Genomic DNA, 24387 nt, shown 5'->3' on the forward strand with positions numbered 1-24387 from the left:
CGGACTTTAGCCCTCCATTTCGAGATGCCCAAAACACCAGTAACAGAGTCCTTCGGCGCACGCTCATACACCAACAAGGTCACGAAGCGCCATGTCGCGCCCAGGGCATCCGCATGTCCATCAGGACTATCTTGCTCGCATAAGGTATTCCAATGCTCTGCCGCCGCCGCCGTTCTATCCAAAGTTCCTTGATATCCCCAACACCGGACTGTCCAGTGGTCTGTACACCTCGCCCAACTATGCGTCGCGACTTGCGCGTGAACAGCCGCTCAATATTGAGGCGGATGCCGAGCTGGGCATGCCAATAGACCTAGTAGGCATTGAGGGTGTGTTCCAGGGCGACGAGCGCAAGATCATGTTCGATGAACATCCCGCTCCCCTACATCCAAAGGACCGAGAATTACTGCGGCCTTTGAATGCGCTCGGCAAGCCAGCTGCGTCGACGAACGCCGTCAGCTTTTTGCGGCGAACGGAGTACATCAGCTCGTCGTCGACGGTCAACAAGACGCCAAAGACCAATGTCCTGATGGCTGGGCGGAACGCAAATCGCAATCGACCGAAGCAGCCGGCCAACAAAGACGATCCCATTTCAATATTGCGAGGCATAGTGAAAGGATTTGACATCGCGAATCCGGCGGACGTGTATACTGGCGAGGATTCGCAGAGCCAACTCCGCGGCGCAAGACCTACAGAGGAGGAGAAGAAAGCATGGAAAGCACCCGTTCATCCGACGAAGCCATCGCTCAAGCTGCTTGACAGCTATCCTATTTTGCCTGACCTTGATTCCTTCCCTGATACCGGCAACTACGTGTTGATCAAGTATCAGAACAACCCATCAGACATCACCTCGCATTACGATCAGCGCCTTGATGTTGCACTTATTCGACCTCTGCAGCACACTCCGGACGAGGAAGCCGCGTACGAGGAGAAGGTAGCGCTGGCACGCACAGATCCCTCGCGACCAAAGCCACTTCCAGAATTCCGCTACGACGTCTTGATTCCGGAGAGTACGGACAGCGTTCCCGCCATCAAGCGCAAATTTTCCACCGAAGATCCCAAGAATGATTCAGAAGACCTGTACGATTACGAGAACCCAGAGACCGGCCGCCGCGCTTTCCGCTACAAGCGCCTTCGCCAGTACGAGACGTATCAGCAGGCTGGCAATCCGGACGACCCTTGGAACGACAGCGTGGCTCTGGTCCTGAACGATGGGGAGAGTGGCTCCAGACTGAAGAAAGGGGCATACATATATCCGATTGTGCAGCGCACGAGTATCAGGCCCGTTAGGCCGGTCAAAACTACAATGGGAGTTATGGCTAGGGCCACGGTAAGACACGAGGACGAAGAGGAGACGGTTCATGGCATGGAGGTATGCGTACGGGGCCTGAATGAGAACGAGATGGAGCGAATTAGTGAATACAGGGCGAAGTATGATACTTTGGGAGCTTAGCCATGATTCTGATTGCCTGTCTGGATCCGAGTACCAGGATCGTTCCGTATTTAAAAAGAAAAACTTCTGCATTAGCGACGGCGTTTCGCTTGACGAACCAAAAATCTAATTTGAAGTTTCAAATGGACTTCCAAAAAACCACTCGCTTCCGTCTGTGCGTCTCGTTCACAATGCGTCGCTCTGCAGCCAATTTTGGAATGAATCGAAACCCAAGTCCATCATCCAGCCATCGAGTGCCCAAGCCAGCATTGCCACGCAGAGTATGAAGGACAGGCCCTGTGTCGGCGATCAGCTCGGCATTACCAAAGGCTTTGCGGCACAAATCACTACTCACCCAAAATAACTTGACGCTGAGCATCAATCCATGTTCCGTCATATGCAGTGCTGCTTCCTTCGTTTATAGCCTCGCCTCCGCCAGTCTCAGCCGTATCAGCTCCAGCTCAGCCTTGATCGCCTGCTTTTCCTTGTTCAAACGTGCGTGTAGCCGAGACGGCGCAGCGACGACGTTGCGGTAGCCATCTGTGACCGGTGCAGTCGCTGCGTAGAATACCTTCACGGCCTGGGCTAAGCCGATCGTGAGCGCGTCGTTCACCGACCTGACACGACTCTGGACGCTCTGCTCGACGAGATCGAGCATCGCCTTGATCTTACCGCGGATGTACTCATCCACAGGGTCTTCGTCGGGGACGTTAAGTTTGCAACCCGCGTAAGCGCCGCTGATGGCGCTTTCTTTGTAATGGATGGACTCATGTTCGTACTCGGGTTTGTAGACCAGAGCGCCGGTTGCGTCGATCATCGCCTTTCGTATCTCTGACGGTTCTTCGCACGCCGGGCTCGGCCACTCGGGGTCAGAGTCCGGAGAGTAGCGGCCACTTGCTGGGAGTGTGTCGCTGGCTATGGTGGATGCATCAGAGCTTGATGGAGAATGACGCTGGCCTCAAAATCAAATTCCACTTCGTGGACGGCAAATCGAGCTTCCCGTGTTCGACAACAGAAGTGACTGGCTCGTAGGTCGCTGTTACGGTCTAGTTGCCTTACAGTTACTTTGCTCCAACTTGTCCTTACTAACCAAGGAATCGGGCGCCTGGCTCGTCCAGAGCTGAAACACATGAAGAAATCTGGGGTATCCAAAGAACAAAGCTGACTACATGAACTCCTCTCAAATTCGCTCGCCATCCTGCTCTTCCGGGAGAGTTGCTGGCATCACGCTCCACACCACCTTGCGCGTGGCAGTCGCGGAGAGTAACTCGACCGCGTGCATGCCGTCCAACGCCTTCCTCCGGAAGAAGTCGACCACGTCTCCCATTCTTAAGCCTTTGCTATTCTCGATGTAGAAGTAACCGTCGTCGTAGTGGGGGCTCATCGACTTGAGCAGGGCGAGCCGCACAGGCGGTTGAAACAGCAGCATGTCCCTCCAGTTGGCCTCCGGATCTGCGAAGCTCCTTTCTCTGGTTCGAACGAACCGGTCCATGCCGATGAACTGAACGGCAGGATTCAGCTGCTGGAGCGCAAAGAAGGCCGCTTGCTGCACGAATCGCTGAAGGTACAGCGGATTTGTGATCGCGAACTGTTCTGGAGAACGGCTCGCCGATCTGTCGGGAAGAAGATACTTGGACTCCTGCAGCCGCGAAGAGTTTTTTATGACCTGATGCCAATGAAAATTGACTCGCTGGGCGGAAAGAAGGTCACGCAGGGCGAGGTTCGCGAGGATCAAGTCTAGCAGTTCGACTATTCGAAACACCCGTTCGGCCGACGAAGACATTGTCTCTTACAGGATGTAGACGTCTCGACGTGACCTGGGAGCAGCGGCGGCACTATCTATACGGACGGTCCAAAGGATGAACGGGAACAAAGCGCGCTGGGAGGCCAAGGAGGGCGGGAACAGAAATAATAACGAGCCATCTTTCTCTCGAACTGTTCAGCACCGATCGAGAAAAGTGGACCGTCGGATCAGCCATGTTTCTTTTCTCAGCCTCGCTTGTGGAGGCTCGAAGATCCCGAAGTGCCAAAACGCGCACCTGTGGCCGGCTTAATCCATGGAAAACTAAAGTCATCGGCTTTCCCCAGGAGAAAAGAGGTCAAGATCAAAGGATGCTTGTTCCGTTGGATGATTTGACGCCTCATAAGCGAACGTGCAGCCCACCCTAAGATCGAGCTGACCCTGTTCTAGATTTGGCTCACGCTACGGAACACGCCGTTCCAGACACAACACGAAGCAGCATTTTGGCTTGGCGGTGATTCCGTCCACTTCGAGCTTTAGCACCGCAGTTCGATATGCCAAAAAACAAAGGGGGCACAAGGAGGGCCGGTTCTTGACAAGCACTTAGAACGACAAGGTGGTCTAATTCCCATGCAACTACGCTATGAGTCTCGCTGTATAATATATATGTACACAATGACCGTCCCACATCTGTCTAGATATTCCTGCCGCCGGTGACGCTGATGGTCTGACCTGACACATAGCTGAACAGTGGCGACGCAACAGCGAGGACGGCTGCAGCAGCCTCGGTGGCATTACCAGGCCGTCCCAGAGGAATGTCCGGATATGTCTGCTTTGCACCAGCCCTGGCAGCCTGTTGAGCACCTGGGATGCCGAGCGCAACCTTGGTTCCGTCCGGAAGCACCTGCACGGCACCGATCTCTTTGGCGGCCGTCAAACGTGTCTGGATGTAGCCAAAGGCGACCGTGTTGGCGCGCACGCCAAAAGCAGGACCCCACTCCTTCGCGATCGTCTTGGTCAAACCGACCACGCCAGCCTTGGCGAGTGCGTAGTTCGCCTGCCCGGCATTTCCGTGGAGACCGGAGGTGGATGAGATGTTGATGATGTTTCTCGGCTCGCCGTCCTTGACGCGGAAGTACGGGGCAGCGGCACGGATGAGCTTGAACGGTGCCGAGCAGTGGAGGGCGAGCATGGTGTCCCACTGCTTGTCGGTGGTCTGTTCAGATAGTCAGTCTCGAATTTTCTCTTGTGCATTTCTGAGCTGAGAGCATCGCACCTTGTGGATCACTCCGTCCCAGGTGAAGCCGGCGTTGTTGACGATGATGTGGATCTTGCCGTTGCCGAACTCCGCCGCTTTCTTCACCAGCTCGGGAATGTGCGCGTCGTTCAAGAGGTCGCCTGCGACAGCAATTGCCGAGCCGCCGGACTCGTTGATCGCCTTTGCGACGCTGTTTGCCTTCTCTGCCTGATGTTTTAGTATCCACCTGATACAGTCGCAAGGGACAACGTACCGCCGTCGACGTCGCTCACAATAACCTTGGCGCCCTCGTTCGCAAACAGCCTCGCCATCTCAGCACCAATTCCCTGGCCGGAGCCGGTGATGATGGCGACCTGTCCCGCGAGCAGGCCCTGGGGATAGTTGAGGTGCTTCGCGACATTCGCCGCACGGTTGGAGGCCATCTCGACTCAATTGAGCGTGATCAAATGGTGGAACGCAAAACAAGAGCCAAAAATATACGGACAGAAGAGATTCTGAGATTCTGCACGCGAGCCAGAGAATTTGCTTGCGAAGAAAAGGCTACGAACAAAGAAGAAACTCGTACAAGACGGAACGCAGGACTCGCACTTTTTCAGAGAGGGGTGATGTTAGCCGCGACAGGTAGCTGTTGTTCCGAGGCTCACGCTGGATTAGTCCCAATCCGTCCAATTGCCGCACCAAAGAAACCGACACCCAGGCCAGCGTACGCTGCAAGTTGCCGAACATCGCCGCCCAACACAGCAGGCTCAAAGTCGACGCCTGCACTGCAGACTGCTGGCTGACACGGCCGTTTCGACCGTCCTCGCCCGTGGAAGCATCGGCTACGCTTTCTCTTCCGATCAAACTTGACATTCTCACGTCCAGCGATGCAGGGTGCCGTCCACCGGACAGTTCTCGAGCTCTGGTTTTGAAATTTATTTTTGATGCTCACATATCCGACGTGACTATCGCACATCGACCTTATGTCACAACTAAATCACCCGCCAACTTCAAGGGACCAACATGACGCCATGCAAATGCTGCTGGCCGTGTCCAAGAGGTCCTTGGGAAAATATCTGGGCGATACAAATGAATTAAGGCTCTTCTTTGAACGTGGAAAACAAAGCCAGTCAGCTCAAGCCAAGGGCGGGTTTGTAACCACACCTTCGAAATTACAAACGTTGATGTAGTCCAGCGTCCTTTGGAAATGTTTCCGCGGATTATCAAGCGACGATTGAGCCTCGTTCGAATTCAGGTTCGAATGGATCAATTCGATCAGGCCGTTGAGGTATTTCGTGGTAACCTGGAAGCAGTCATGAGTGGCGCTGCAGTGAAAAGTGTTGAATGGAGGTATACTTACTGCTTCGTTCTCCTGCTCGTAGTAGTATACGTATCTGTTCAGAATCTCCACAAACAGCTCCACGGAAACCGCGGTGTCCATGCACGCGTCTGCAACCCTCAGAGCCCGCTGCAGACATTCCAAGACGCGCTTCCCATCGCGGTACAAGTCCTTCGTGTCCTCCTCACCCAAGACACTATTCGGCGTCGCCCACCAGAGGTGGCTGGCTAGATATACCGCGCGGCACTGATCCGGCTTTTTCAACAGCTTGCTGCCGTGTAATGCACACTTCGTGATCAACGTATCATAGTTCTCCCGACTGAAATTGCGAGTTTGATGCAACGCGCTGGCCACAACGCAAACAGCTTGGAATTGTGCCCTGCTGTCACTGATTGCCTCCTCGTAGACGGTGAAAGCTTGCGCGAAGAACTCGTACGCAATCTCCTCGTGGCCCGTCTGATCCGCCACCTGACCGCAAGAGACGTACAGGCGCAGGGCCATGTCATTGAAACCGTTCACTCGACTATACAACGCTGAAATGAGTGAATGAACGAACTTGTAGAGAGCCTGAGTTTGGGTCGACCAGTTGTCCTCGAGGTGTTCGCGAGCTTTGTAGGATCGTGCTAACTTGAGGGCGGCGGTTACGAGAGGAGGGTAGGTGTATTTAATACGCTCGCCACCTTCTGCAAAGGCTTTCTGAGCGATCTGAAGCAGCTGTGCATCTGTCAGCATGAAGCTTAACTTGTTGAGCACATCCACTTACCTTATATTGCACGTCGTTCTTAGGTCCTTGCAGCAGATGTACTATCCGTGCTAACCATCCTTGTTCCTCGATCGTCTCATCCGTCTCGGCGCCTCTTCGTTGCAGCGGGCCCCCTGAGTAATTTGGCTGTTGCTGGGTACCCTCCTTGATGATGACACGCAATATCTCTAATATTGACTTCAGACCTTCCTCAGAATCAATCTTGATCTGGTTCTGAAGAAGCGTTCTCGCGATTTCACCAGCTACTGCTCTTCGGGTCGGATATGGCTGTGCATGAAGAAGGGGAATGAAGTTCGGCAGAGAGAGAGCTGTGAATATCGAGAAATACGCTTTAACAGGCGCGAGAAGCAGTTGAAGGATGCTTGATTGTGCGGCTTGGGAATGGAGATCGGCGCTGTTGACATACTGCGAGACCTTTTCTCTTGCGAATGCGAGAACAGAGTCTACGTAGTCCAATTGGTCTGGATAAATGTTCCTGTGCAGTGTTAGCGATTGCTAGAATTATGCCGCGTCGTGTCGTACAAAGCAAGATTTGTCAGTGAAACCATGAGTGCCACTGCGTCCGCCAAGGGCAACCGTTGCAGCTTTACCAAACTTTGCACCTGCTCGTTGAAGATTTCGAACAGTCTAATGTCTTCGGGAATGCCACGACCTGGTCTGCTTCCATCGACCGTCTCGGCCTGCGAAGCAACGTCCGATTCCACCGCAGTAGTCGTCTCCGAGGGCGTGGATGCAACATCTATGCTTTCACCATTCTGGTGTTCCGCTGGCGAGTTGTCCTTTGCGATCTGCAGCCTTTGCAGAAGGTCATGCATTGCTTTCTCTTCCATTTGCTGCTTTTGCTCCGGACTAAGAGCCTCTGCTTCCCTGGCAGCATATGCGGACAGTCTATCCATTAGTCCGATGACGATAGACTTGACGTTGACATTCGGGTGTAGTCTGGATGTTGCCGAAAGGAATTGGTCAAGCGTGTGGAGGTGGAATTCGTCAGGAAAGACCTGAATGACAACATCAAGGAGATATTCTTGCGCAAGGACATCCTTGCATTGGACAACCTGCTCCAAAAGCGGTCGCAGTATCTGCTTGTAATTGTCCAGATCCACCAATTGACTTAGGCGCACGAGGTTGCTACCGACGAGCAGCTGGAGCTCTTGCCGCTCCTTTGTACGAATAGCCCTGTCCCTTGTCTGTCCCTGATGTTGCCAACGCACCCAGAGCTTGTTCATTTCGACAAAATTGGTCAAAATGAAGTTGATGCTGTCCTGAAGATTGCCTTCCGGTCCATCCCCGCTACCTTGCGGTAGGTGATCTCTTGCTTGACCCGTCAGATAGTATCTCAAAAACAGCCCGCGAATTGGATGCTGGACACCTCGACTCATCTCCATCATGTCCTTCATTATCTCCTTGACGGGTGCATCTTCTATCGACATATACACTGTCCCAACGGTAATCATGAGGTACAGGCGCGGAATGATGTTTCCTGCGTATTGCACAAGCTCATACAAGTCGGCAAGGTGTGTGACAGGGTGATTCTCGCGCAAAAAGACAGCCAGATGTCGCAGCGCATCGAAGACAGCCATGTAAAGCTCATAGTACTGCTTAGGCCCAAGGCTGCTGGTTCGCAGTTCCGAAACCAACGTCGAGCTGTCCCAGAACTTAGCTGCACTCCAGTTATACTGTTATTGAATCATTGCATGCGTACCTGCATTTGAGTGCGTCCATGAGCTTCCCCGGACTCTCCAGGCAGCGCTTCATCTGAACAGTTTGCTGCCGCACCACCGTGAGCGCATCCTCGAGCAGACGCCCCTGATCTTCAACAGGTGGAGGCGACGTCGCCATGTCTGCAAGACGTCTGGGGTCACTTGGGTAAAGGGCGAGGAGAAGATGCCTTTCCACAGTTTGGAGGACAAGCACGGGATGGAGAGCATCAATGTGATCGAAGCTTACGCCCGGACAACCAATAGGAGCACGGGAACACAGCCGTCCATTTCATCATCTTGCGGCGCAGCCACGTACGACATGAACATCATTGAGGTTACATCCTCGATTCACGGGGAACAGTGGTCAAATTCTTTCAAGTGATTCGTTTTCTCCTGTTCATCAATGTCGGACAAAATAATAAGCAAATCCGTGAAAATTAGTCGTCCATCTTCATACCACCACAGGAGATTTCTAGACATCAGCGGATAATCGACAAAGAACAGATGTCAGATTGGGTATTTCAGTTTTCAGTTGTCGAGAACTAAAACGATTCACGCCAATAGCTATTTGATAGTTCACATGTGCCAATGTGCAGTTGAATGAGCAAAGCTGATCCAGAAGCATCTTCTATCAGTTTGCTTTTCGAATCAATCTGTACACATCTGCGTCCATGGTCTATAAATGAATACTCCCTCTAAAGTTCCAGTATACTCTATTACATTTTGGAAAAAGCCAATTCCGACGTACGTTCATTAGGTCGTCTAATATATTGACGCACTTGGCGTACTACATTCAAACACAAAGTTGATGCCTCTTGTAACTACAAGCCAGACTCAAATACTTGTAAAGCGATTGGTTCCCATGGCCTGAGAAAAGCCTGTTCGAGACTGATAAGATTGCAGGCGAACTATTCCCAATGCCTGATGTATGTCTGAGTGAAGCTGGATTCGAATGCTCTTATGAGGCTAACGTGACTGCAATATTTTATGAATCACGCACACCGTGGAAGCACTCTGTCGTGATTTGAATTCTCAACATTCGACACTCGAAATTTGCAGCTCTAATTTGCAAAGTCCGAACTATATTTGGAAATCCATTCCAAGGGAACAACGGGGCCTGTGCGGGCATGCTTTGTCTTTCGATACTTCGAGAGTAAAGGCCAAACCTTCAAGTTCGCTGCTGTGATAGTCCTCAGCTTCTTCATTCTAATTTAACGTTGTTTGAGTAGGTGAATCGACATTCGCAGACTTGAAAGTATCCAAAGCATGTGCTTGTGTCGAAATCAAACCAGAATTTGTCAATTCCCTGAGAGGCTCATGATGATGATGACGATGAAGTTGTTGCTGTTATTGTTGTTGATGATGATGATGATGGTGGTGGGGGCGGTTATTACGACGATGCTGTTTTTATTGCTGTCACACCATTGAACTCTGTCCATATCTTCTCTCCTACTTGATCAAAAATAGAGTCTACCCAGGCAATTTTTTTAAGATGTGATTTTACCGTACTCCAAGTTGGAGACGTACCCTGAGCTTTGGATCTCAGCTCATTAGTCAGCATCGACGAAATCGCCATCTTCTCATAGTCGAGTTCACAAATTGCGATTTGACCCATATAAAGTATCCATAGAGACAACGGGTAAGGTAAGCTTGAAGTCCTTGAGACGTATTTCAGGAGAGAATTGACTAGAGCGGTCGAAGTACTCCTCACTCTGCTAATTGGAGTGATGATACATTTGATGAATATCATGCAAGCCGTGCGGAAAGCGTTATCAAGAAGGGTCAAATTATCGCCTTTGTAGCGGACAAGACGGTATTCAAGATTGAGTACTTTTTCATCGATAGTGAAAGGGTTGAGAAGCTTGGAACTGGCTGTTTCGCTTTCCAGATACCAAACTAGCGACATCAAGTCGCTAGCAATGCCAGCCAGTGGAACGCTGAGATATCTGAGCACGGCGGAGTAAGCAGGGTGCTCCGTATAGTGTGCCGCGGGACCTGGGAGTTCTCTTTGAAGTGATGTAACTTCAGTTTTGTCGGGATATATAATTGCTGGCTCGGTCTCAAAGTCGATAGCAGCCTCGACATCGGCTCTGCAAATTTTTGTTCTCAAAACACCACTGATTCGGTTGACACCGCCTCTCTTAGATATGAATGTTGCCAGTCCCTTCGCATGGTGAGCCAAAGCCTCTTTAGTGCCGAAGTTGTGCTCGATTGAAAGTAAGCAGGAAACAGCGGCGCAGTCAACGTCTGTCAATCCATCACCATCGGAGCTCATCTCAAGCCGTCGTCTCAGTCTTTGAAAAAGCATATCAGCAAGATACAAGCATTGCCTCTCGTGATCTCCATGATCTGGGCTCGCGTGAAGATGCCTGGCTACGGTATAGAGTATGCTGTAGAACCATAACTCATCTACCAGAACAATTGGGAGCCAAACACTTCGTAGCGGATTAAGAAGGTATTTTCCTTTAAGAGGATACATGAGATCACCGATGTTGTTAATATCTGTAATTGAAGTTATTAGATACCTCAGTGGCAGGAGTGAAGAATGCATTACTCACAAAAGTCGAAGTACCTGGCTTTCGGGATAAAGCTGGGAGTGTCGTAGTTCGTAAGCCTGAGAAGACATGCGTCTGCTCCTGGACATTGCCTCCTGCCAAAGGTGCCAGTCTGGGAACCAGCCAAAATAGCGTGAGCAGTGCTGCCAGGAAGCTTTGCATGGGAAGAACCACCAACATGAGATGAAGAGTGCGATGGAAGACTTGTTTTTAGCTTATGATGCTGCGGATCTTCTCGCTCCTGATCGTTTCTCGCGCATCGCTTGTTAATAATTGACGTCTTCTCGGACGAAATATTACACAAAACCAAGGAATTTTTGGTCTTCAAAGGCAGGGGCTCGAATTGAATTGGCCTTGAGCCTTGTGTTTGGCTCCTGTTCTTAAAACTGTGGACTTTGCCACTGAACTGGCCTTCGTGGAGTTTCTTGGACTTCCGAGGTTTTCGCCCCGGAACTTGCCAGTCTCGATTAACGAGCAGAACCGGTTCATCCGGCAGGAGGATGTTCTCGTACTGAAATGTAGACATGACGTGTGGAAAAGCGTAGGTGAATGACGAGAGACCGAGGTTCAAAAGGAGATACACTTCAGCCTATATAGACGCTCGGTCCAGCAATATCAGGTTCTGAAATTGACGATTTGCAACGTGCGAAATTCTACGGCAAATTCGAGATAGGAAGAAATTGATCCTTGCGTTGAACGTGCTGTGTGGACGCTGTTAATACCGTTCGCGCAATCTTCTGTCTTCATGAACTCTAGGATAGAAGTAGCGAAATGCCAAGACCAGAACGACAAACAATACAAGACAGCTAAGTTGATCGAAGGTGCCTCATTATGTGCTTGTACTTCCTGGACTGAGAATGGCAAATTACGTTTCGTCCCTAGATGTGAAACCCTGACAGCGCAGAAGCGTCGAGACTGCTGATTACTAATGGAGAACATTGACGGCGTTAAAGGCAAGCCAGCGATGTTGGGAAGTTTCCTTCACATCAATTCGAATCTCGATGGACGTTCTTCATCCTAACAACTTATATCTGCTACAGAATGTGGTTTGGAAAGCAAGCAAGAATGAAGTATCAAGAGAAGTCAAGTGAACCATCATCACACTCATGTGCGGGACGTGGTCGTATGTGCAACAGCAAATGCCTGCCTCCAGCCCCTCGACAACGAGGCCAGACATAGAAGAAAGCATCAAACCCAAGCAATTGAATCATATAACACGTCATTCGAGAAGGGCCGTCTGCAGATCGCGTGTATGTTTGTTGAGTTTAGTCACGTGTTTGCGCTGATCAAGGGTGGTTGTCATGGAGACGACGAAAGTCAACACTGCGTTTCCTTACGAACATCATCCAGCCCACCCTTGTCGGCTGTACATTCTCTCAAGATAATTGTCACTTGCTGTTCATATTCATACAGACAGTCGTTAGAAGAGAAATAAAACAACTTCAAGACCTCAACACTACACAACTCGTTGTCAAGCGGCTCTGACATAAAATCGCGCGGGATGCCTGCTGCGACTTCTTCAGAGCCGCCTTCAGTGCCACTGTCCTTCTCAAATAACTTCTGGGGGAAGGATGACGCTGGCGTCGCTCCTCTACTTGAGCGCATGCATAATGCGAAGACGACTTGCGACGAGCTGAAGGCATTCTACTCTGGTGAGTTTTGGACTCACTTAGGAGGAAACGGCAGCTAACAAGGAGTAGCTCGCGCTGCTATAGAGGAGGACTACGCCAAAAGACTATTATCCCTCGCTCGCAAACCTCTCGGCTCCGCAGAGTCTGGAACTCTGCGTCTCTCGCTCGATGTTGTCCGCGCAGAAATCGAAGCCATGGGTAAAGCCCACCAGAATAACGCTGCACAGATGCGATCAGAACTGGACGAGCCCTTAGCTGCCTTCGCAGGTGCCTTGAAAGAAAGGCGTAAGATTGTACAAGTCGGTATCGAGAAGCTTCACAAGTGCAAAGCCCAACAGACGGCTGCTGCGAATAAGGCCCGTGACAAATACGAGAACGATTGCCTCAAGGTCAAGGGTTACCTTGCCCAAGGGCATATGGTCATGGGTCACGAGGAAAGAAAGAATAAAGCGAAGCTTGAGAAGACGCAGATCCAGATGAGCAGCAACAGTAGCGAGTATGAGGCTGCCATTAAGGTCCTCGAAGAAACGACTGGCAGGTGGAACAGGGAGTGGAAGGCTGCATGTGATAAGTTCCAGGACCTCGAGGAGGAGCGTATCGACTTCCTTAAGACGAGTCTCTGGACGTTCGCAAACATTTCATCTACAGTGTGTGTGAGTGATGATGCGGTATGTTAGCCTCCTAAACATAAAGACGACAAGCTAACATAGGGAAAAGTCTTGCGAGAAAATTCGTTTGTCTCTTGAAGACTGCGATGTCGAAAAGGACATCATCACCTTCATTAAAGAAAAAGGAACTGGCCAGGAGATTCCAGACCCACCAAAATACATTGACTTTTGCAGAGGTGATGCCAGTGATGCAGCATCTGAAGCTTCGATGGACGAAGCATATACTGTTGCGCAGTTCCCACGACCCATCAATCCCGCCATTAGGAGCTCGTCGCCACAGCCATCAGTTTTTGAATCCCACAACGATCCTAGTCCAAACACAGCACTCGCGCAAGAAATGGGGATGGCTGCTAAACCTCCGCCACCAGAGCAAGATCCGTTCCGGCGATCTGATCGCTCTGATCGTTCTGTACGCTCAGGTCACCATCAGGTTTACAATAGTGGGAGACAATCTGTCCGTGGAAATCCATATCAGCAAGTAAATATGGAAGACGTACCGCAGATTCCACACAACCCGTATCCCAGCAATGGCATGACACAATTCTGTCGCTCTACTCCAAACATACCCCCACCAGGCGAGCGAAGTGCAGCCTCAAGCCCTATTCGTCCGTCAAGCCGAGATTCTGCAAGCGAGTATTCGAATCCAAGCTCTTTCACAAGTTACGGGCCATCTAGCGGTGCTGCATCGCCCGTGAAACAGATGGATATCCCTCAGCTGACACCTGTTGGGGAAGATCAGTCACCAAGGAAACGAGGCTTCTTTAACAGCCCGTTCAAGCGATCGAAGAGTAGGCATGGCCGAGAACTTGCAGGAGCAAATTCCGAGACTTCCTCGGCTTCAGCTACGCCAACTAATCCTCGAAGCACATGGTCGGCCTCACCAGCGGGTAAAAACGTCAGTTATGACACCGACAACCGCGACAGCCCAGCCAGATATCGCGGACGTGGAAATACTTTTACTCGAGGTCAAGAACCAACTCCTGAAGCTGAACCTGTTGACCCCAACGCACAATTCCAACTTAATGTCGGCAATAATGTCTTCGATGTTGAAAGTCCAGATATGGGAAATTCCTCTCAACAACAGAAGAGCGGCAATGACAACCTGGAGATGGATCCGATCGCGCAAGCCCTTGAGGATTTGAAAGGTATCACGAAAGCGTCATCTGTTCGGCAAACAGCCGACAGGTACGCAGGTCTTGCGACACCTGCACCAGGTGCTTCACCTTTGCCAGGAGGGATGCCAACGCCCCTATCTAACGCGAATATTGTCGGAGCTCAACGGGGTACACCTCCGCCTGCCTATGATGTACCCGTGAGCCGTCTTGGTGCACCGCCCGCTGCACACACAGCAAAAGCAATGCGTGAAACTACCAAGCAATTCACAGCAAAAAAGGATGACATTTTTAACCGTGGCAGCGGTGGTGGAACTTGGGGCAGGAATCAAAATAATCATATAATGCGTGCGGCGTCGCCTCAGCCAATACGTGCAGCAAGCCCACAGCCTGCCGTGTACAACCAGCAGCACCAATCACCTAATCAGGGGCGCACCCCGTCGCACAATGCGTACAACAGACCCCCATCATCTGCTGGCCTTCATAACAATGCCAGACCAGTGTCGCCAAACCCGTACGGCAGTACACCTCCTGGTAATTCCGGACGGCCTCGAGCAAATACAAACTATGGTTCTCAACGTGGTGCACCACCAGCGCGGGCAGTTTCCCCTCAACCGCACTTCGGTGGCCCGGCCTCCCGCCCCCAGAGTCGTGCTGGTGGTGGGCCAATGGCAGTGCAGCTTGCTTCACCATCTCCACAATCCGAAGGTGGATATGGAACCCAGAGGGGCAGGCCACAGAGCATGTATGTTGGCGGTGGGGGCAATGAGGTGGGACGTGTGAGGTCGAAAAGCGTCGCTGAACCTGGTCGAATGACTACGAGGGATGGGATACCCATTATGCACTACGGTATGTTCAATGAACAGCTTTCAACGTGGACTGGAACTGACAACGATGGTAGCGAGAGCATTGTACATGTATCAAGCGCAAATACCCGAAGAACTAGGGTTCGCAAAGGGCGACGTGCTTGCCGTCCTCAGACATCAGGACGATGGGTGGTGGGAAGCTGAAGTATGCGGCAAAGAAGCGAATGGGCGAGGCCTGGTGCCTAGTAATTATCTACAAATCTGCTAGGATTGCTGCTCAATCCTCGGAGTATAAGAATGCCGGTAGATGACTTGATGGAAGCACGATATTCTTAACGATTCCGATTGTGGGACAAGATTTTGATCTGGATCTGCCTGGCTTGACAACAGCGTCTGTGTCGGGCTTGTTCTCTTGTACACTAGGAATGCTTTTGATTGATCTGCCTGTACAAGCATTCACTCAGGGTTGTGGCATGTTAATGGCGTACGTTCATGGACAAATTGTGCGGGCTAGTACATCCATCATTATTAGCTTGAATATATGGAGTTTTAAGGCACATTTCATCAACGCAAAGGGCAGCTGTCCTCAATTTATTATCATAATGTCGAGTAAGCTTCCCTTTTTCACCTCGTTCAACGCTCCGATGTTTCCTCGATCACAGACTGTTCTAGCGTCGGATCCTCCCGTGCGCTAATACGCAATGACAGCGCGCATTGATGTGCTCTGCTTTCGCGTCCACGTACACGCTTCTTCAACTGTGCAGTTCCACATGTAACATCTCACCACCTCACCCATCCTCATACGCTTACTATGGCTGATTTTGCGCCGTACCAGGACGTTCCCCCGGAGCGCGAACGTGCGCTCAGCCCCCAGCAGAACAATGTCCGTTCTCCAACCTTGAGCCCTCGACCAGAGCAACAGCAGCGCCGTGAATCAGCCAAGAACATAGGAACAGCAGCAGCGCAAACACCGATATCGCCACGGCATGTAGGCGGTTTCTTTCCACCTGGCGGAGGTTGGGGCGACGGTGATGTAGAGCACGGTTATGGCGATAGAACGGCGGGCTTTGGCAGTGGCGGCGGCGTCGCTCGAGAAGATGTGGATCTTTTTGAGACGAGACTGGGAATCAGGATGGACTGGGAAGCTTGTCTGGCATATTTGTTGCTGCCTCCGGCTGGAGGAGTACTATTGCTTGTGCTCGAACATAAGAGCGATTACGTGCGGTATGGCCTTTCAACTTTGGCATAACAAGAAGCTTGTTGCTGACACAATACTAAGGTTCCATGCATGGCAGTCTTCACTCCTCTTTACGTTTCTCTTTGTTGTACATATTATTTTCTCTTGGAGCAGCATACTCTCTTGGCTGATACTATGCGGCGACCTATGCCTAATCGCCATGTTAACTTTCCGAGCTTATGTGGATGGTATGTCACTTCCTACGTTTCTAAAATGGACAGATGTGCTAAAGCTCGCTCAAGCCACAACGCTGGACAGATATGAAGTACCCTTTTTCGGCCCGCTCGCGAGTTCGATACTGGACGACGAGTGATGCGAGTGACTCGAACCTAATCTCTTCCAATACCCTACGAATATATATCCTTTGCATCTTCCATGAAGCCTCTGGCGCAACCTTAGTATCGAGCGCATCTGATCATTGCACCTCTGCCTGCACATTCCTGTTCATATCCTCCTTCTCGGCATTGACACTCTTTTTTGTGCTTATTTATCATTTTTCAGAAACATTGCATGTTGGCACCTGCAAGTTCCTAATCCGAACTACTTGTGTAGGTTCCGTAAGCGCGCTATGATGCACGATATACGCGTTTGTTGAGCCAATTCAAGATTCTGGCCACGCGATTGTTTCTAAGGACGTGAAAGCACATTCTGCGTTGTGATTTGACTCATATTCTGAGGGCCCATCCGAAAAAAGAAGCTTTTTACATCTTGTTTCAGTGCCTTCTTATCGCGTTCTGTGGCCGTTGGATCAAAAGCGGAGACGTGGTTGATCGACATTGTAACCCCATCGATCAGCACCAATCGCTCTTGTCCGCCGGCAAAGAACGAGACCTCAATCAAAACTTCCTTTCGTCATAGTTCGAGTCCAACTTCGATCTTTTTCTTCCCTCGGCCATAATTGCCGCCATTAACGACTGAATATCTCAACGGACCTGCACGGACCAGACCACATCATTCGGAACGTTTTCCTTCGTACGTCGGCAAGTTCTCCGTACGTCTATTATATCCAATAAGATTGCGACTTAAAGCTTTCCACCGGGGAATAGGCAAACCTGGACTTGAGCAGGCGCTCGGCCGCCTGCAGCAACCCCATGGCGTACAACCCAATTGAGGCTGATCACTGGAATCATAATTACTGTTTGCACTACTTTCTGCCAAGAATCGGATTTTCTGAGGGGTGCAGCTTGGGGAACGCGTGTCGGAGCTTCGTGGGGAGGTGATCCGAAGATCTTAGGGGATGCTGCCAAAGGCTGCTTTCACTCAGGAAATGAATGATTCCATGCATCGTTGCCGGGTTATTGTCCGGTTTTTGGGGCCATTTAACTTATACTAAAGCTTTCACATTCAAGGCCAATGCATATTTCGTCCTTCAGCTGCCCGTAAGGCGCTCCTCCCAACCCTTCTGGCGTTCTTAATGACGTACAAGGGTTGCTCGTGTCTCGAAATCACAAAACATCCGCAATTTTCGGTGTTTCGCAAATATCTGTATTACGGAGCATATTAACCTTAGCTAAAAGGCTTCAAGCTACCCATACTGGATGAAATGGACAAACACTTGGCTCGTATCTTACCGGCACCGACTACAACACCGTTATCTTCCGCGACTGGTGCGCAAGTGTGCCATAAGTCTGTTGCGCTCCCATCAAGGACATCTTCCAGTACTCTAGGGAAACGAGTAGCTATTATCGCAGCTTGCGAGCAGTGTCGTCGTAAGAAAATAAAAGCATGCTTGACGTGTCTGTTTCGTTAGACATTTTTCCAAAGCTAATATTCTGAGCTTTAGTGCGACGGCAGCAGGCCAACATGCTCACAATGCGATCGACATACTCTTGGTTGCCAATACACGACGATCAGAGGAGAAAGTCGCTCTGAGGCAGTGAAGCGCAAATATGCGAACCTTGAAACTGAGAATAGACGGTTCAAAGCACTTTTTGAGTGCCTTCGGACACGACCGTACCAAGATGCCCTCGAATTGCTTATTCGCATACGAGCAGCAGAGAAACCTCTAGACGTGGTGGATACTGTAATGGGAGCAGGTATATCAATAGCAGAGAGTCCTGGGACGGCTAATGGAGATAACGCTTGTTCCTTGGAGAAACCCGTCTCGGTGAAAAATGAGCTTACTAGAACCAAGACGAAAGCTACGATGAGGCCTTGGGAACTTGCTGGTGAAAGGTAGGCGAAGCATAGAAAATACAAGACAAGGCTTTTCCAACGCAAAATTCAGAGCTTATCATCACCCAGATTGCTCACAGAATGAAGGTGTAATGCGCAGACAGAACACTGAAAGTATGCAGTCGTGAGAACAAGTAATCGAATGCAGTTGGCGCAAATGCAATTCCTAAAATGCCAAATTGCTTATACGCTCCAAAAGTCGGAGATTTAGCTTGAAAAAAAAAATAGATATCCCGATTTCATGAGACTTACTATGAGAGCGCTGGCTGGAGGATTGTATCGATGTGCATCAAATGGTCACCATTTTCCTTAGATGCGTCGCTCAAGTAACGGGACGGAACTGAATACGAGACAGCTTTGCGGCTTTCTAACCGCGAAGAACAGTACTGGCCAAATGGACAAGAATTAGTCAATATCTGCCGAATATTGGCTTACTCTGTCCAGAACTTCGATGCTCAAAAGAATTTATATACTCGTTACCTTGACCTCTTTGGCAGCAATCTTTTCATCAGAACGCTCTTCTGTGATGGGGAATACAATTTGATGCTTACGATTCATGACGGAGATCTTCGTTTCAGAATTGAATGTCACTAATGATTTACCCCCATGTTGGAATGTGATCCAACAGAGATCATTGAGCAGCATAACATCAAAGTACCACTATCGCTCACACATTTCCAGTGTATGCATGCGCAACGCCATGGAATGCAACCATAAACTTCGTTAAAATGCGGAAGGACACAATAGTTCAACGTCCAGATAAAGGTGGTTACGACTTCGAGCTCATCCTTGCCTCGAATCTCCTTGCTAGCTCAAGGATCTCTGCGTCCATCCGGCTCGAAGCGAGGAACATGACGCCGAACGGAAGTTTGCCGCGGTCATCTTTGTTCCCAGAAAGCTCAGAGATCTCATACTCGCCAGCGGGAATGGAAATAGCACAGAGATCAAGCACGTTGCCGCAATGGGTGAACTCCTGCGAGATTTATCAGCCACTTGGCCAAAGGATTATGTTAAAGGTACTTACTCCCAACTGGCTGTTCTTCTTAATTGGATCTGCGAGCAGCTCCTTCGTTTTCCAGTGTGTGACTGTAGTAGGTACCACCACGATGTCGACCCCGGTTCCAGAGTAACCCAAAACCTCCTCAGCCTGTCTTGTATACAATGCTTTTGCTTGCAGATCTCGATAGGCTTGCACCGCTGAGCTGTTGCGTGCTTGGACCTGTTGGAATAGTTCGAGAATCACAGGATGCAGATGTTTTGAGTTCTTTTCCAGAAAATCGTCCGGCAAGTTGGCTAACCTTTCGGACACGAATGTTCCATCGTAGAGCAATCGACCGCCTTTCTCGAAAGGAGTCCAATCAATCGGTGTGAGGACTCCACCAATATTCTGTAACTGCTTCACAGATTCATGGAACATCTTTCGATACACAGGCGAGCAAACGCTCAGAGATTCTGGTGGCGGGATGCCAAACTTGAAACGCGTGGCTTCTGGGCCGATTGAGTTAACGTGACGGTCAAAGCCAATGGGCGTTTTGGAATAACGATCTCTAGGATCATATCCTTCGCAGATCTGCCAGACTGTTCGAGCATCCTCAACAGTCCTTGCGATAATTGCAATACAGTCCAATGACAAACATGCGGGAACAAGGCCTACCGTTGACAAAATCCCTCGAGTCGGCTTGTATCCAACGACTCCATTGAATGCGGCAGGCACGCGGCCAGATCCTGCAGTATCAGTAGCAATTGAAAAAGACACCAAAGACGCGCCGACAGACACGCTGCTACCCGACGAAGAGCCACCCGAGATATAGTCTTCGTGATACACGGAATGTGGAATACCGTAGGGACTGCGGGTACCATTCAAGCCCGTGGCGAGCTGGTCAAGGTTTACCTTTCCAAGAAATAAAGCGCCTTGCGCAACGCATTTCTCATAGGTAGGCGTAGACGTTGATGCAATGTGTGTCAATGGTGGACAAGCAGTTGTAGTTGGAAGGCCAGCTACATCCAGGCTGTCCTTGAGATTAAATGGAATGCCATAAAGTGGAGGCAGAGCTGATTTGTCGGGATATTTTGCCACAAGAGCTTTTGCTTCGTTTATAAGCTGGTCCTTTGGCTGCAAGTGTATCCAGACGCCTGAATTCTCATTTTCATAGGCTTCAATCGTCTTGTACAGCGACTCGACGACAGTCACCGGGGACAGACCAGCCCTGTAGGCTGCGCGCAAGCTCGAGATTCGTACGTCGCCGTCCCATACGGAAGGGGTCAATGGAGGAGACAACGTAGATTCTGCATGTGGCAAGTAAGGCTCCAATGCATCGACAAATGATTGAAGTGAGGAAACAAAGCCAAATAAGCCTTGCGACCAATGAATCATGTCTAGCGAGGCGCACTTGAAGTCGGCATTATATCCCGCGGTTGCTTCTTCGATTCCGCCTGGGAAAGTCAACTTGTCAATATCTGCAGGCCTGCGCTTTGAAACTTACAACACTCGAAGCCACGATCATTCGCCTCTCGAATGGTGGTTGCAAAACAGCATTCTGTGGTCACGCCAGAAACAATAAGATGAGTGATCGCCCTTGCTTTCAGCTTGTGCAGTATATCGGTGTTCCAAAATGAGCCCTTGCCGGGCTTGTCGATAACGACTTCACCGGGTAACGGGGCCAACTCATCGACGATATCATGTCCATATTCGCCACGAGTGAGAAGCCGCCCCAAAGGACCCTTTTCTCCAATTACGAATCTATGTTGCGTGTTCCCTGGCATCGCAGCCTGCCTGTGCAACTTGGAGCTTGGCAGATCTGAGAGGTCAGGTTTGTGGCCTTCGCGAGTGTGAAAAATGCTAAGGCCAGCTTTCCGGCACAGATCCAAGAGCCTCTTTGTGGGAGCAATGGAGGCTTGCACCATCTCCAGATTACCACCTTGGATCTCACCGAATCCATCTTTAAGCAAGAAATCGCGTTGCATGTCAATAATCACCAAAGCGGTGTGTCTTGGATTGAAGGTGAAGCCATATGGCTTCGCATCAAATGTGATCGACTCGGGCAACTTTGTGGTCATGCTGACGAAGCCGACAAAGGTTAATGGACCAAAGCTCGATAAGAATTCGTTCTCTGCTAAAAGGCTCTTAAATACGTTGCCAACACGAGGTTCTCCGTTCTCGAAATCAGCGACGGGTTAACAACGCGGAGCGCAGATGTTTGGTATTCAGCCAAAGATCAAGCGCTACAGGACCATGTCTGCTGAAAGTCGACATACAACTGGCCGGCCGCAGTGGCAGCAATGCGCCGGCGGACAACGACCGTAGGCCCAAGCAAGAACATTCGGCAGCGCGACGGCCGCAGGTGGGCGGCGGCGGCCAAAGGCTTCAGTGTTCCTTATCATCACTTTGACTATAGCCAACCACAGAGGATCAACGTTTGCGAAGGCTAAACCCCTTTTGGGAAAACCTGGCCCTCGTTCCTATCTGTCGAGATTTACAAGCTGCAGGGCAGCACGCCCAGTCTTTCAGCGGACCAATCTCGATCAACTGCACCTTTCGTGTCATTCATGCCGCAGCCGAGTAGTGGAGGAGGCCAAAAAAATGTGGCCTTCTGCACGCGACAAAGTCCAGCAGGTGGCCTCTGGCGCCCGTCGTGTCGCCTATCTCCAGCTTCGTGAACACCTACCGGCCCGGCGACGAGGGTATCAGTATTGGATTTTCGCACGTTTTGGTTGGAATGAATCTCTGGCGAAATGCGTATATATGAAGGAGCATGGAACCCTCGTCCGCTGATGGTCAAGAATCCACATCTGATCAGAATACGACGGTCATCGGATTGGAGCCTTTGCAATTGCGATCAGAACAGCCATGTCGGTACTTTCTCCAAAACGATTTGGATCCAAGGTGAAGGCCAGACTGGGTCCTCAATTTCACCTACGGGTGCCCTTTAGAACGGGAATATACGCGAACTTCCCACGATGGAGCAATCCTGACCTTGATCCAGTGCCTCCAGAAGACAGAACATGGGGAGGTATTGACTATTGGGCCTATTGGACGAGTGACATGTTGGCTCCACCTCTTGCCAGTGTTGTCAGCAGCGTCATGTCTCTTGGCTTCACGGCACGAGAAACTATCCCCATTGTTTTCTTTGGCTTCTTCATTTGTATGTCCTGGCGCGCTTCCGTCTTGTTCTTGTACTGACATCATCATCAGGCTCCTTCGTCATTACTGCAACGGGCAAGATGGGAGCAACGTATGCTGTACCATTTCCAGTCATCACTCGCTCAATCTTCGGCATGTACGGCAGCTTCCCCATCATATGCATCAGAGCATTCGTTGCCATGATGTGGACTGCTATCCTCACCGTTCAGGCCGGTGAATTTCTACAGCGCATGTTGGAAGCTATCTGGCCCAGCTTTATCAACTTCCCCAATCACTTGCCTGAGAATGCGGGTATCACTAGCGCCGGGCTTCTCTGCTTCATGCTTTATTGGATCATCCAAACGACGCTGTCACTTATGCCAATCAAGAAGTTACGCGTCTTGTTTTGGGTGAAAGGCGTGGTAGTGCCTCCAACTTTCTTGGCGCTTTTTTTGTGGGCCATTATTGTCACGCATGGAGGAGGTCCATATGTCACTGGTCATGCGAAGATTACCAGCACGTACATGAACACTGCCTACTCGGCGCTCACTGGCCTCAACGCTATCATTGGCCTTTTCAGTTCTATGGCAGTCAACATGCCCGACTTTGGCCGGTTCAGCAAAAATCGCCTTGGAGGATACCATCAATTCTTCGCCCTCCCAGTCATTGGTACTCTTGGTGCCCTCACTCCAATCTTCGTCACAAGCGCCCACGCCTACCTTTGGGGTAGCTTCCAATGGTACATGCCTGCAGTCATCGCAAAGTTTGACTCTCGAGCAGCCAAATTCTTTGTCTCCGCCAGTTTCATGCTTGCCACGATTGGCAATCAGATTGCTGCTGGCTCCTATCCCTTCTCGAACGATATCACTGGTCTCGCGCCAAAGTATGTCAACATTTTCCGTGGGACCCTCTTCATCTCAATTTTTTGTGTTGTGTCTACTCCTTGGAACATCATCAAGAATGCCGCGGGACTTCTCGCATTCTTGTCAGGTTACTCTTGCTTGATGGGTCCAATCGCGGGCATTATGGTTTGTGACTATTACATCATTAAGCAGCGCAAGCTTAATCTCCACGAGATGTACAGAGACCATGGTATTTACTGGTACACGGGCGGTTGGCACTGGAGACCATTCGCTGCTTTCATCATTGCCGTGGCACCCCTCATGCCTGGCTTCGCAAAGTCGATCAATGTCAACCTCAACGTTGGTGGAGCATGGAAGATCTACACTTTTGCCTGGTATGTTCAATTTAACGCTGGTGCTCATGATATGAGACTGACAGTGCGACAGGATCTTCGGCTTCTTCATTGCCTTTACCTCCTATTACACTATCAACTACTTCTCACCCCAAACCGTTTCGCTCGTCGACGAAGCAATCTACCCTCCGCAGCTAGGCGAGACGCTTACACCGCCTGTGTACGACGGCGAAGAGCCAATTGATGAGCTCAAAGACCCTGTGATCACAAAGGAGAAAGAGATTGTCTAAGTACAAGTCACAGAATCAGAAGAGAGGAAGTAGAGTTCTATATTTACGGGGCTTGGAGAGTGCAGCACATCTGATGGGACTGGAGCACTGTCTTTCACGGAATCTGTTTTTGATACCATAATGTTGAGAAGCTGCATAAGCCGCTTCATTCTCAGAGACCTTCAGCCGACGGTGATGGTAGATGTGAAGGCTGAAGCACCGCTAAACTTTTGAATGCCAAATTGACGACCAAGAATCATTCCGATGCTTTTTTCCGCGCACTGTGATGAGGACCAGAAGATGGACCTGACCGAGACGCACCAGCCTAGAATAGAACTAGCTCTAAATCCGGCTAGGTCCCGTCGGTTCACTGCGGTTCAGCCTCGATCGATTGGAGCATTCCTTATCAG

At 50.4% G+C, this 24387-nt stretch overlaps 10 protein-coding genes across 10 annotated transcripts; 4 read left to right on the forward strand and 6 right to left on the reverse strand.

The window, feature by feature from the left end:
• Positions 1-60: 60 nt before the first annotated feature.
• On the forward strand, positions 61-1579 carry PV09_01334 (uncharacterized protein). Its single transcript, XM_016354205.1, has one exon. The coding sequence runs from the start codon at positions 92-94 to the stop codon at positions 1448-1450; it is 1359 nt and encodes a 452-aa protein (XP_016218300.1). The 5' UTR covers positions 61-91; the 3' UTR covers positions 1451-1579.
• Positions 1580-1847: 268 nt separating this feature from the next.
• Positions 1848-2246, reverse strand: PV09_01335 (uncharacterized protein; the record flags this gene model as incomplete). Its single annotated transcript, XM_016354206.1, has 1 exon — positions 1848-2246. The coding sequence occupies one exon, from the start codon at positions 2244-2246 to the stop codon at positions 1848-1850; it is 399 nt and encodes a 132-aa protein (XP_016218301.1).
• Positions 2247-2609: 363 nt separating this feature from the next.
• On the reverse strand, positions 2610-3212 carry PV09_01336 (uncharacterized protein; the record flags this gene model as incomplete). Its single annotated transcript, XM_016354207.1, has 1 exon — positions 2610-3212. One exon carries the CDS (start codon positions 3210-3212, stop codon positions 2610-2612), a length of 603 nt encoding a protein of 200 aa, XP_016218302.1.
• Positions 3213-3864: 652 nt separating this feature from the next.
• PV09_01337 (uncharacterized protein) lies at positions 3865-4850 on the reverse strand (the record flags this gene model as incomplete). Its single annotated transcript, XM_016354208.1, has 3 exons — positions 3865-4386; positions 4447-4631; positions 4682-4850. 3 exons carry the CDS (start codon positions 4848-4850, stop codon positions 3865-3867), a joined length of 876 nt encoding a protein of 291 aa, XP_016218303.1.
• Positions 4851-5542: 692 nt separating this feature from the next.
• Positions 5543-8348, reverse strand: PV09_01338 (uncharacterized protein; the record flags this gene model as incomplete). Its single annotated transcript, XM_016354209.1, has 5 exons — positions 5543-5710; positions 5768-6460; positions 6510-6984; positions 7032-8153; positions 8212-8348. 5 exons carry the CDS (start codon positions 8346-8348, stop codon positions 5543-5545), a joined length of 2595 nt encoding a protein of 864 aa, XP_016218304.1.
• Positions 8349-8920: 572 nt separating this feature from the next.
• Positions 8921-11600, reverse strand: PV09_01339 (uncharacterized protein). The gene is made up of 2 exons (XM_016354210.1): positions 10768-11600; positions 8921-10711 (listed from the first exon to the last, which is right to left on the reverse strand). The coding sequence occupies exons 1-2, from the start codon at positions 11288-11290 to the stop codon at positions 9600-9602; spliced, it is 1635 nt and encodes a 544-aa protein (XP_016218305.1). The 5' UTR covers positions 11291-11600; the 3' UTR covers positions 8921-9599.
• Positions 11601-12076: 476 nt separating this feature from the next.
• Positions 12077-15546, forward strand: PV09_01340 (uncharacterized protein). Its single transcript, XM_016354211.1, has 4 exons — positions 12077-12416; positions 12465-13063; positions 13113-15024; positions 15077-15546. The coding sequence occupies exons 1-4, from the start codon at positions 12266-12268 to the stop codon at positions 15247-15249; spliced, it is 2835 nt and encodes a 944-aa protein (XP_016218306.1). The 5' UTR covers positions 12077-12265; the 3' UTR covers positions 15250-15546.
• Positions 15547-15697: 151 nt separating this feature from the next.
• On the forward strand, positions 15698-16903 carry PV09_01341 (uncharacterized protein). The gene is made up of 3 exons (XM_016354212.1): positions 15698-16205; positions 16261-16406; positions 16461-16903. Exons 1-3 carry the CDS (start codon positions 15793-15795, stop codon positions 16529-16531), a joined length of 630 nt encoding a protein of 209 aa, XP_016218307.1. The 5' UTR covers positions 15698-15792; the 3' UTR covers positions 16532-16903.
• A 1965-nt stretch (positions 16904-18868) lies between these two features.
• On the reverse strand, positions 18869-21666 carry PV09_01342 (allophanate hydrolase). Its single transcript, XM_016354213.1, has 3 exons — positions 20877-21666; positions 19418-20826; positions 18869-19366 (listed from the first exon to the last, which is right to left on the reverse strand). The coding sequence occupies exons 1-3, from the start codon at positions 21448-21450 to the stop codon at positions 19163-19165; spliced, it is 2187 nt and encodes a 728-aa protein (XP_016218308.1). The 5' UTR covers positions 21451-21666; the 3' UTR covers positions 18869-19162.
• A 243-nt stretch (positions 21667-21909) lies between these two features.
• On the forward strand, positions 21910-24239 carry PV09_01343 (uncharacterized protein). The gene is made up of 3 exons (XM_016354214.1): positions 21910-22535; positions 22586-23750; positions 23803-24239. Exons 1-3 carry the CDS (start codon positions 22241-22243, stop codon positions 23996-23998), a joined length of 1656 nt encoding a protein of 551 aa, XP_016218309.1. The 5' UTR covers positions 21910-22240; the 3' UTR covers positions 23999-24239.
• Positions 24240-24387: the final 148 nt, after the last annotated feature.

Source organism: Verruconis gallopava, assembly GCF_000836295.1.
Source record: "Verruconis gallopava strain CBS 43764 unplaced genomic scaffold supercont1.3, whole genome shotgun sequence".
NCBI lineage: Eukaryota > Fungi > Ascomycota > Dothideomycetes > Venturiales > Sympoventuriaceae > Verruconis > Verruconis gallopava.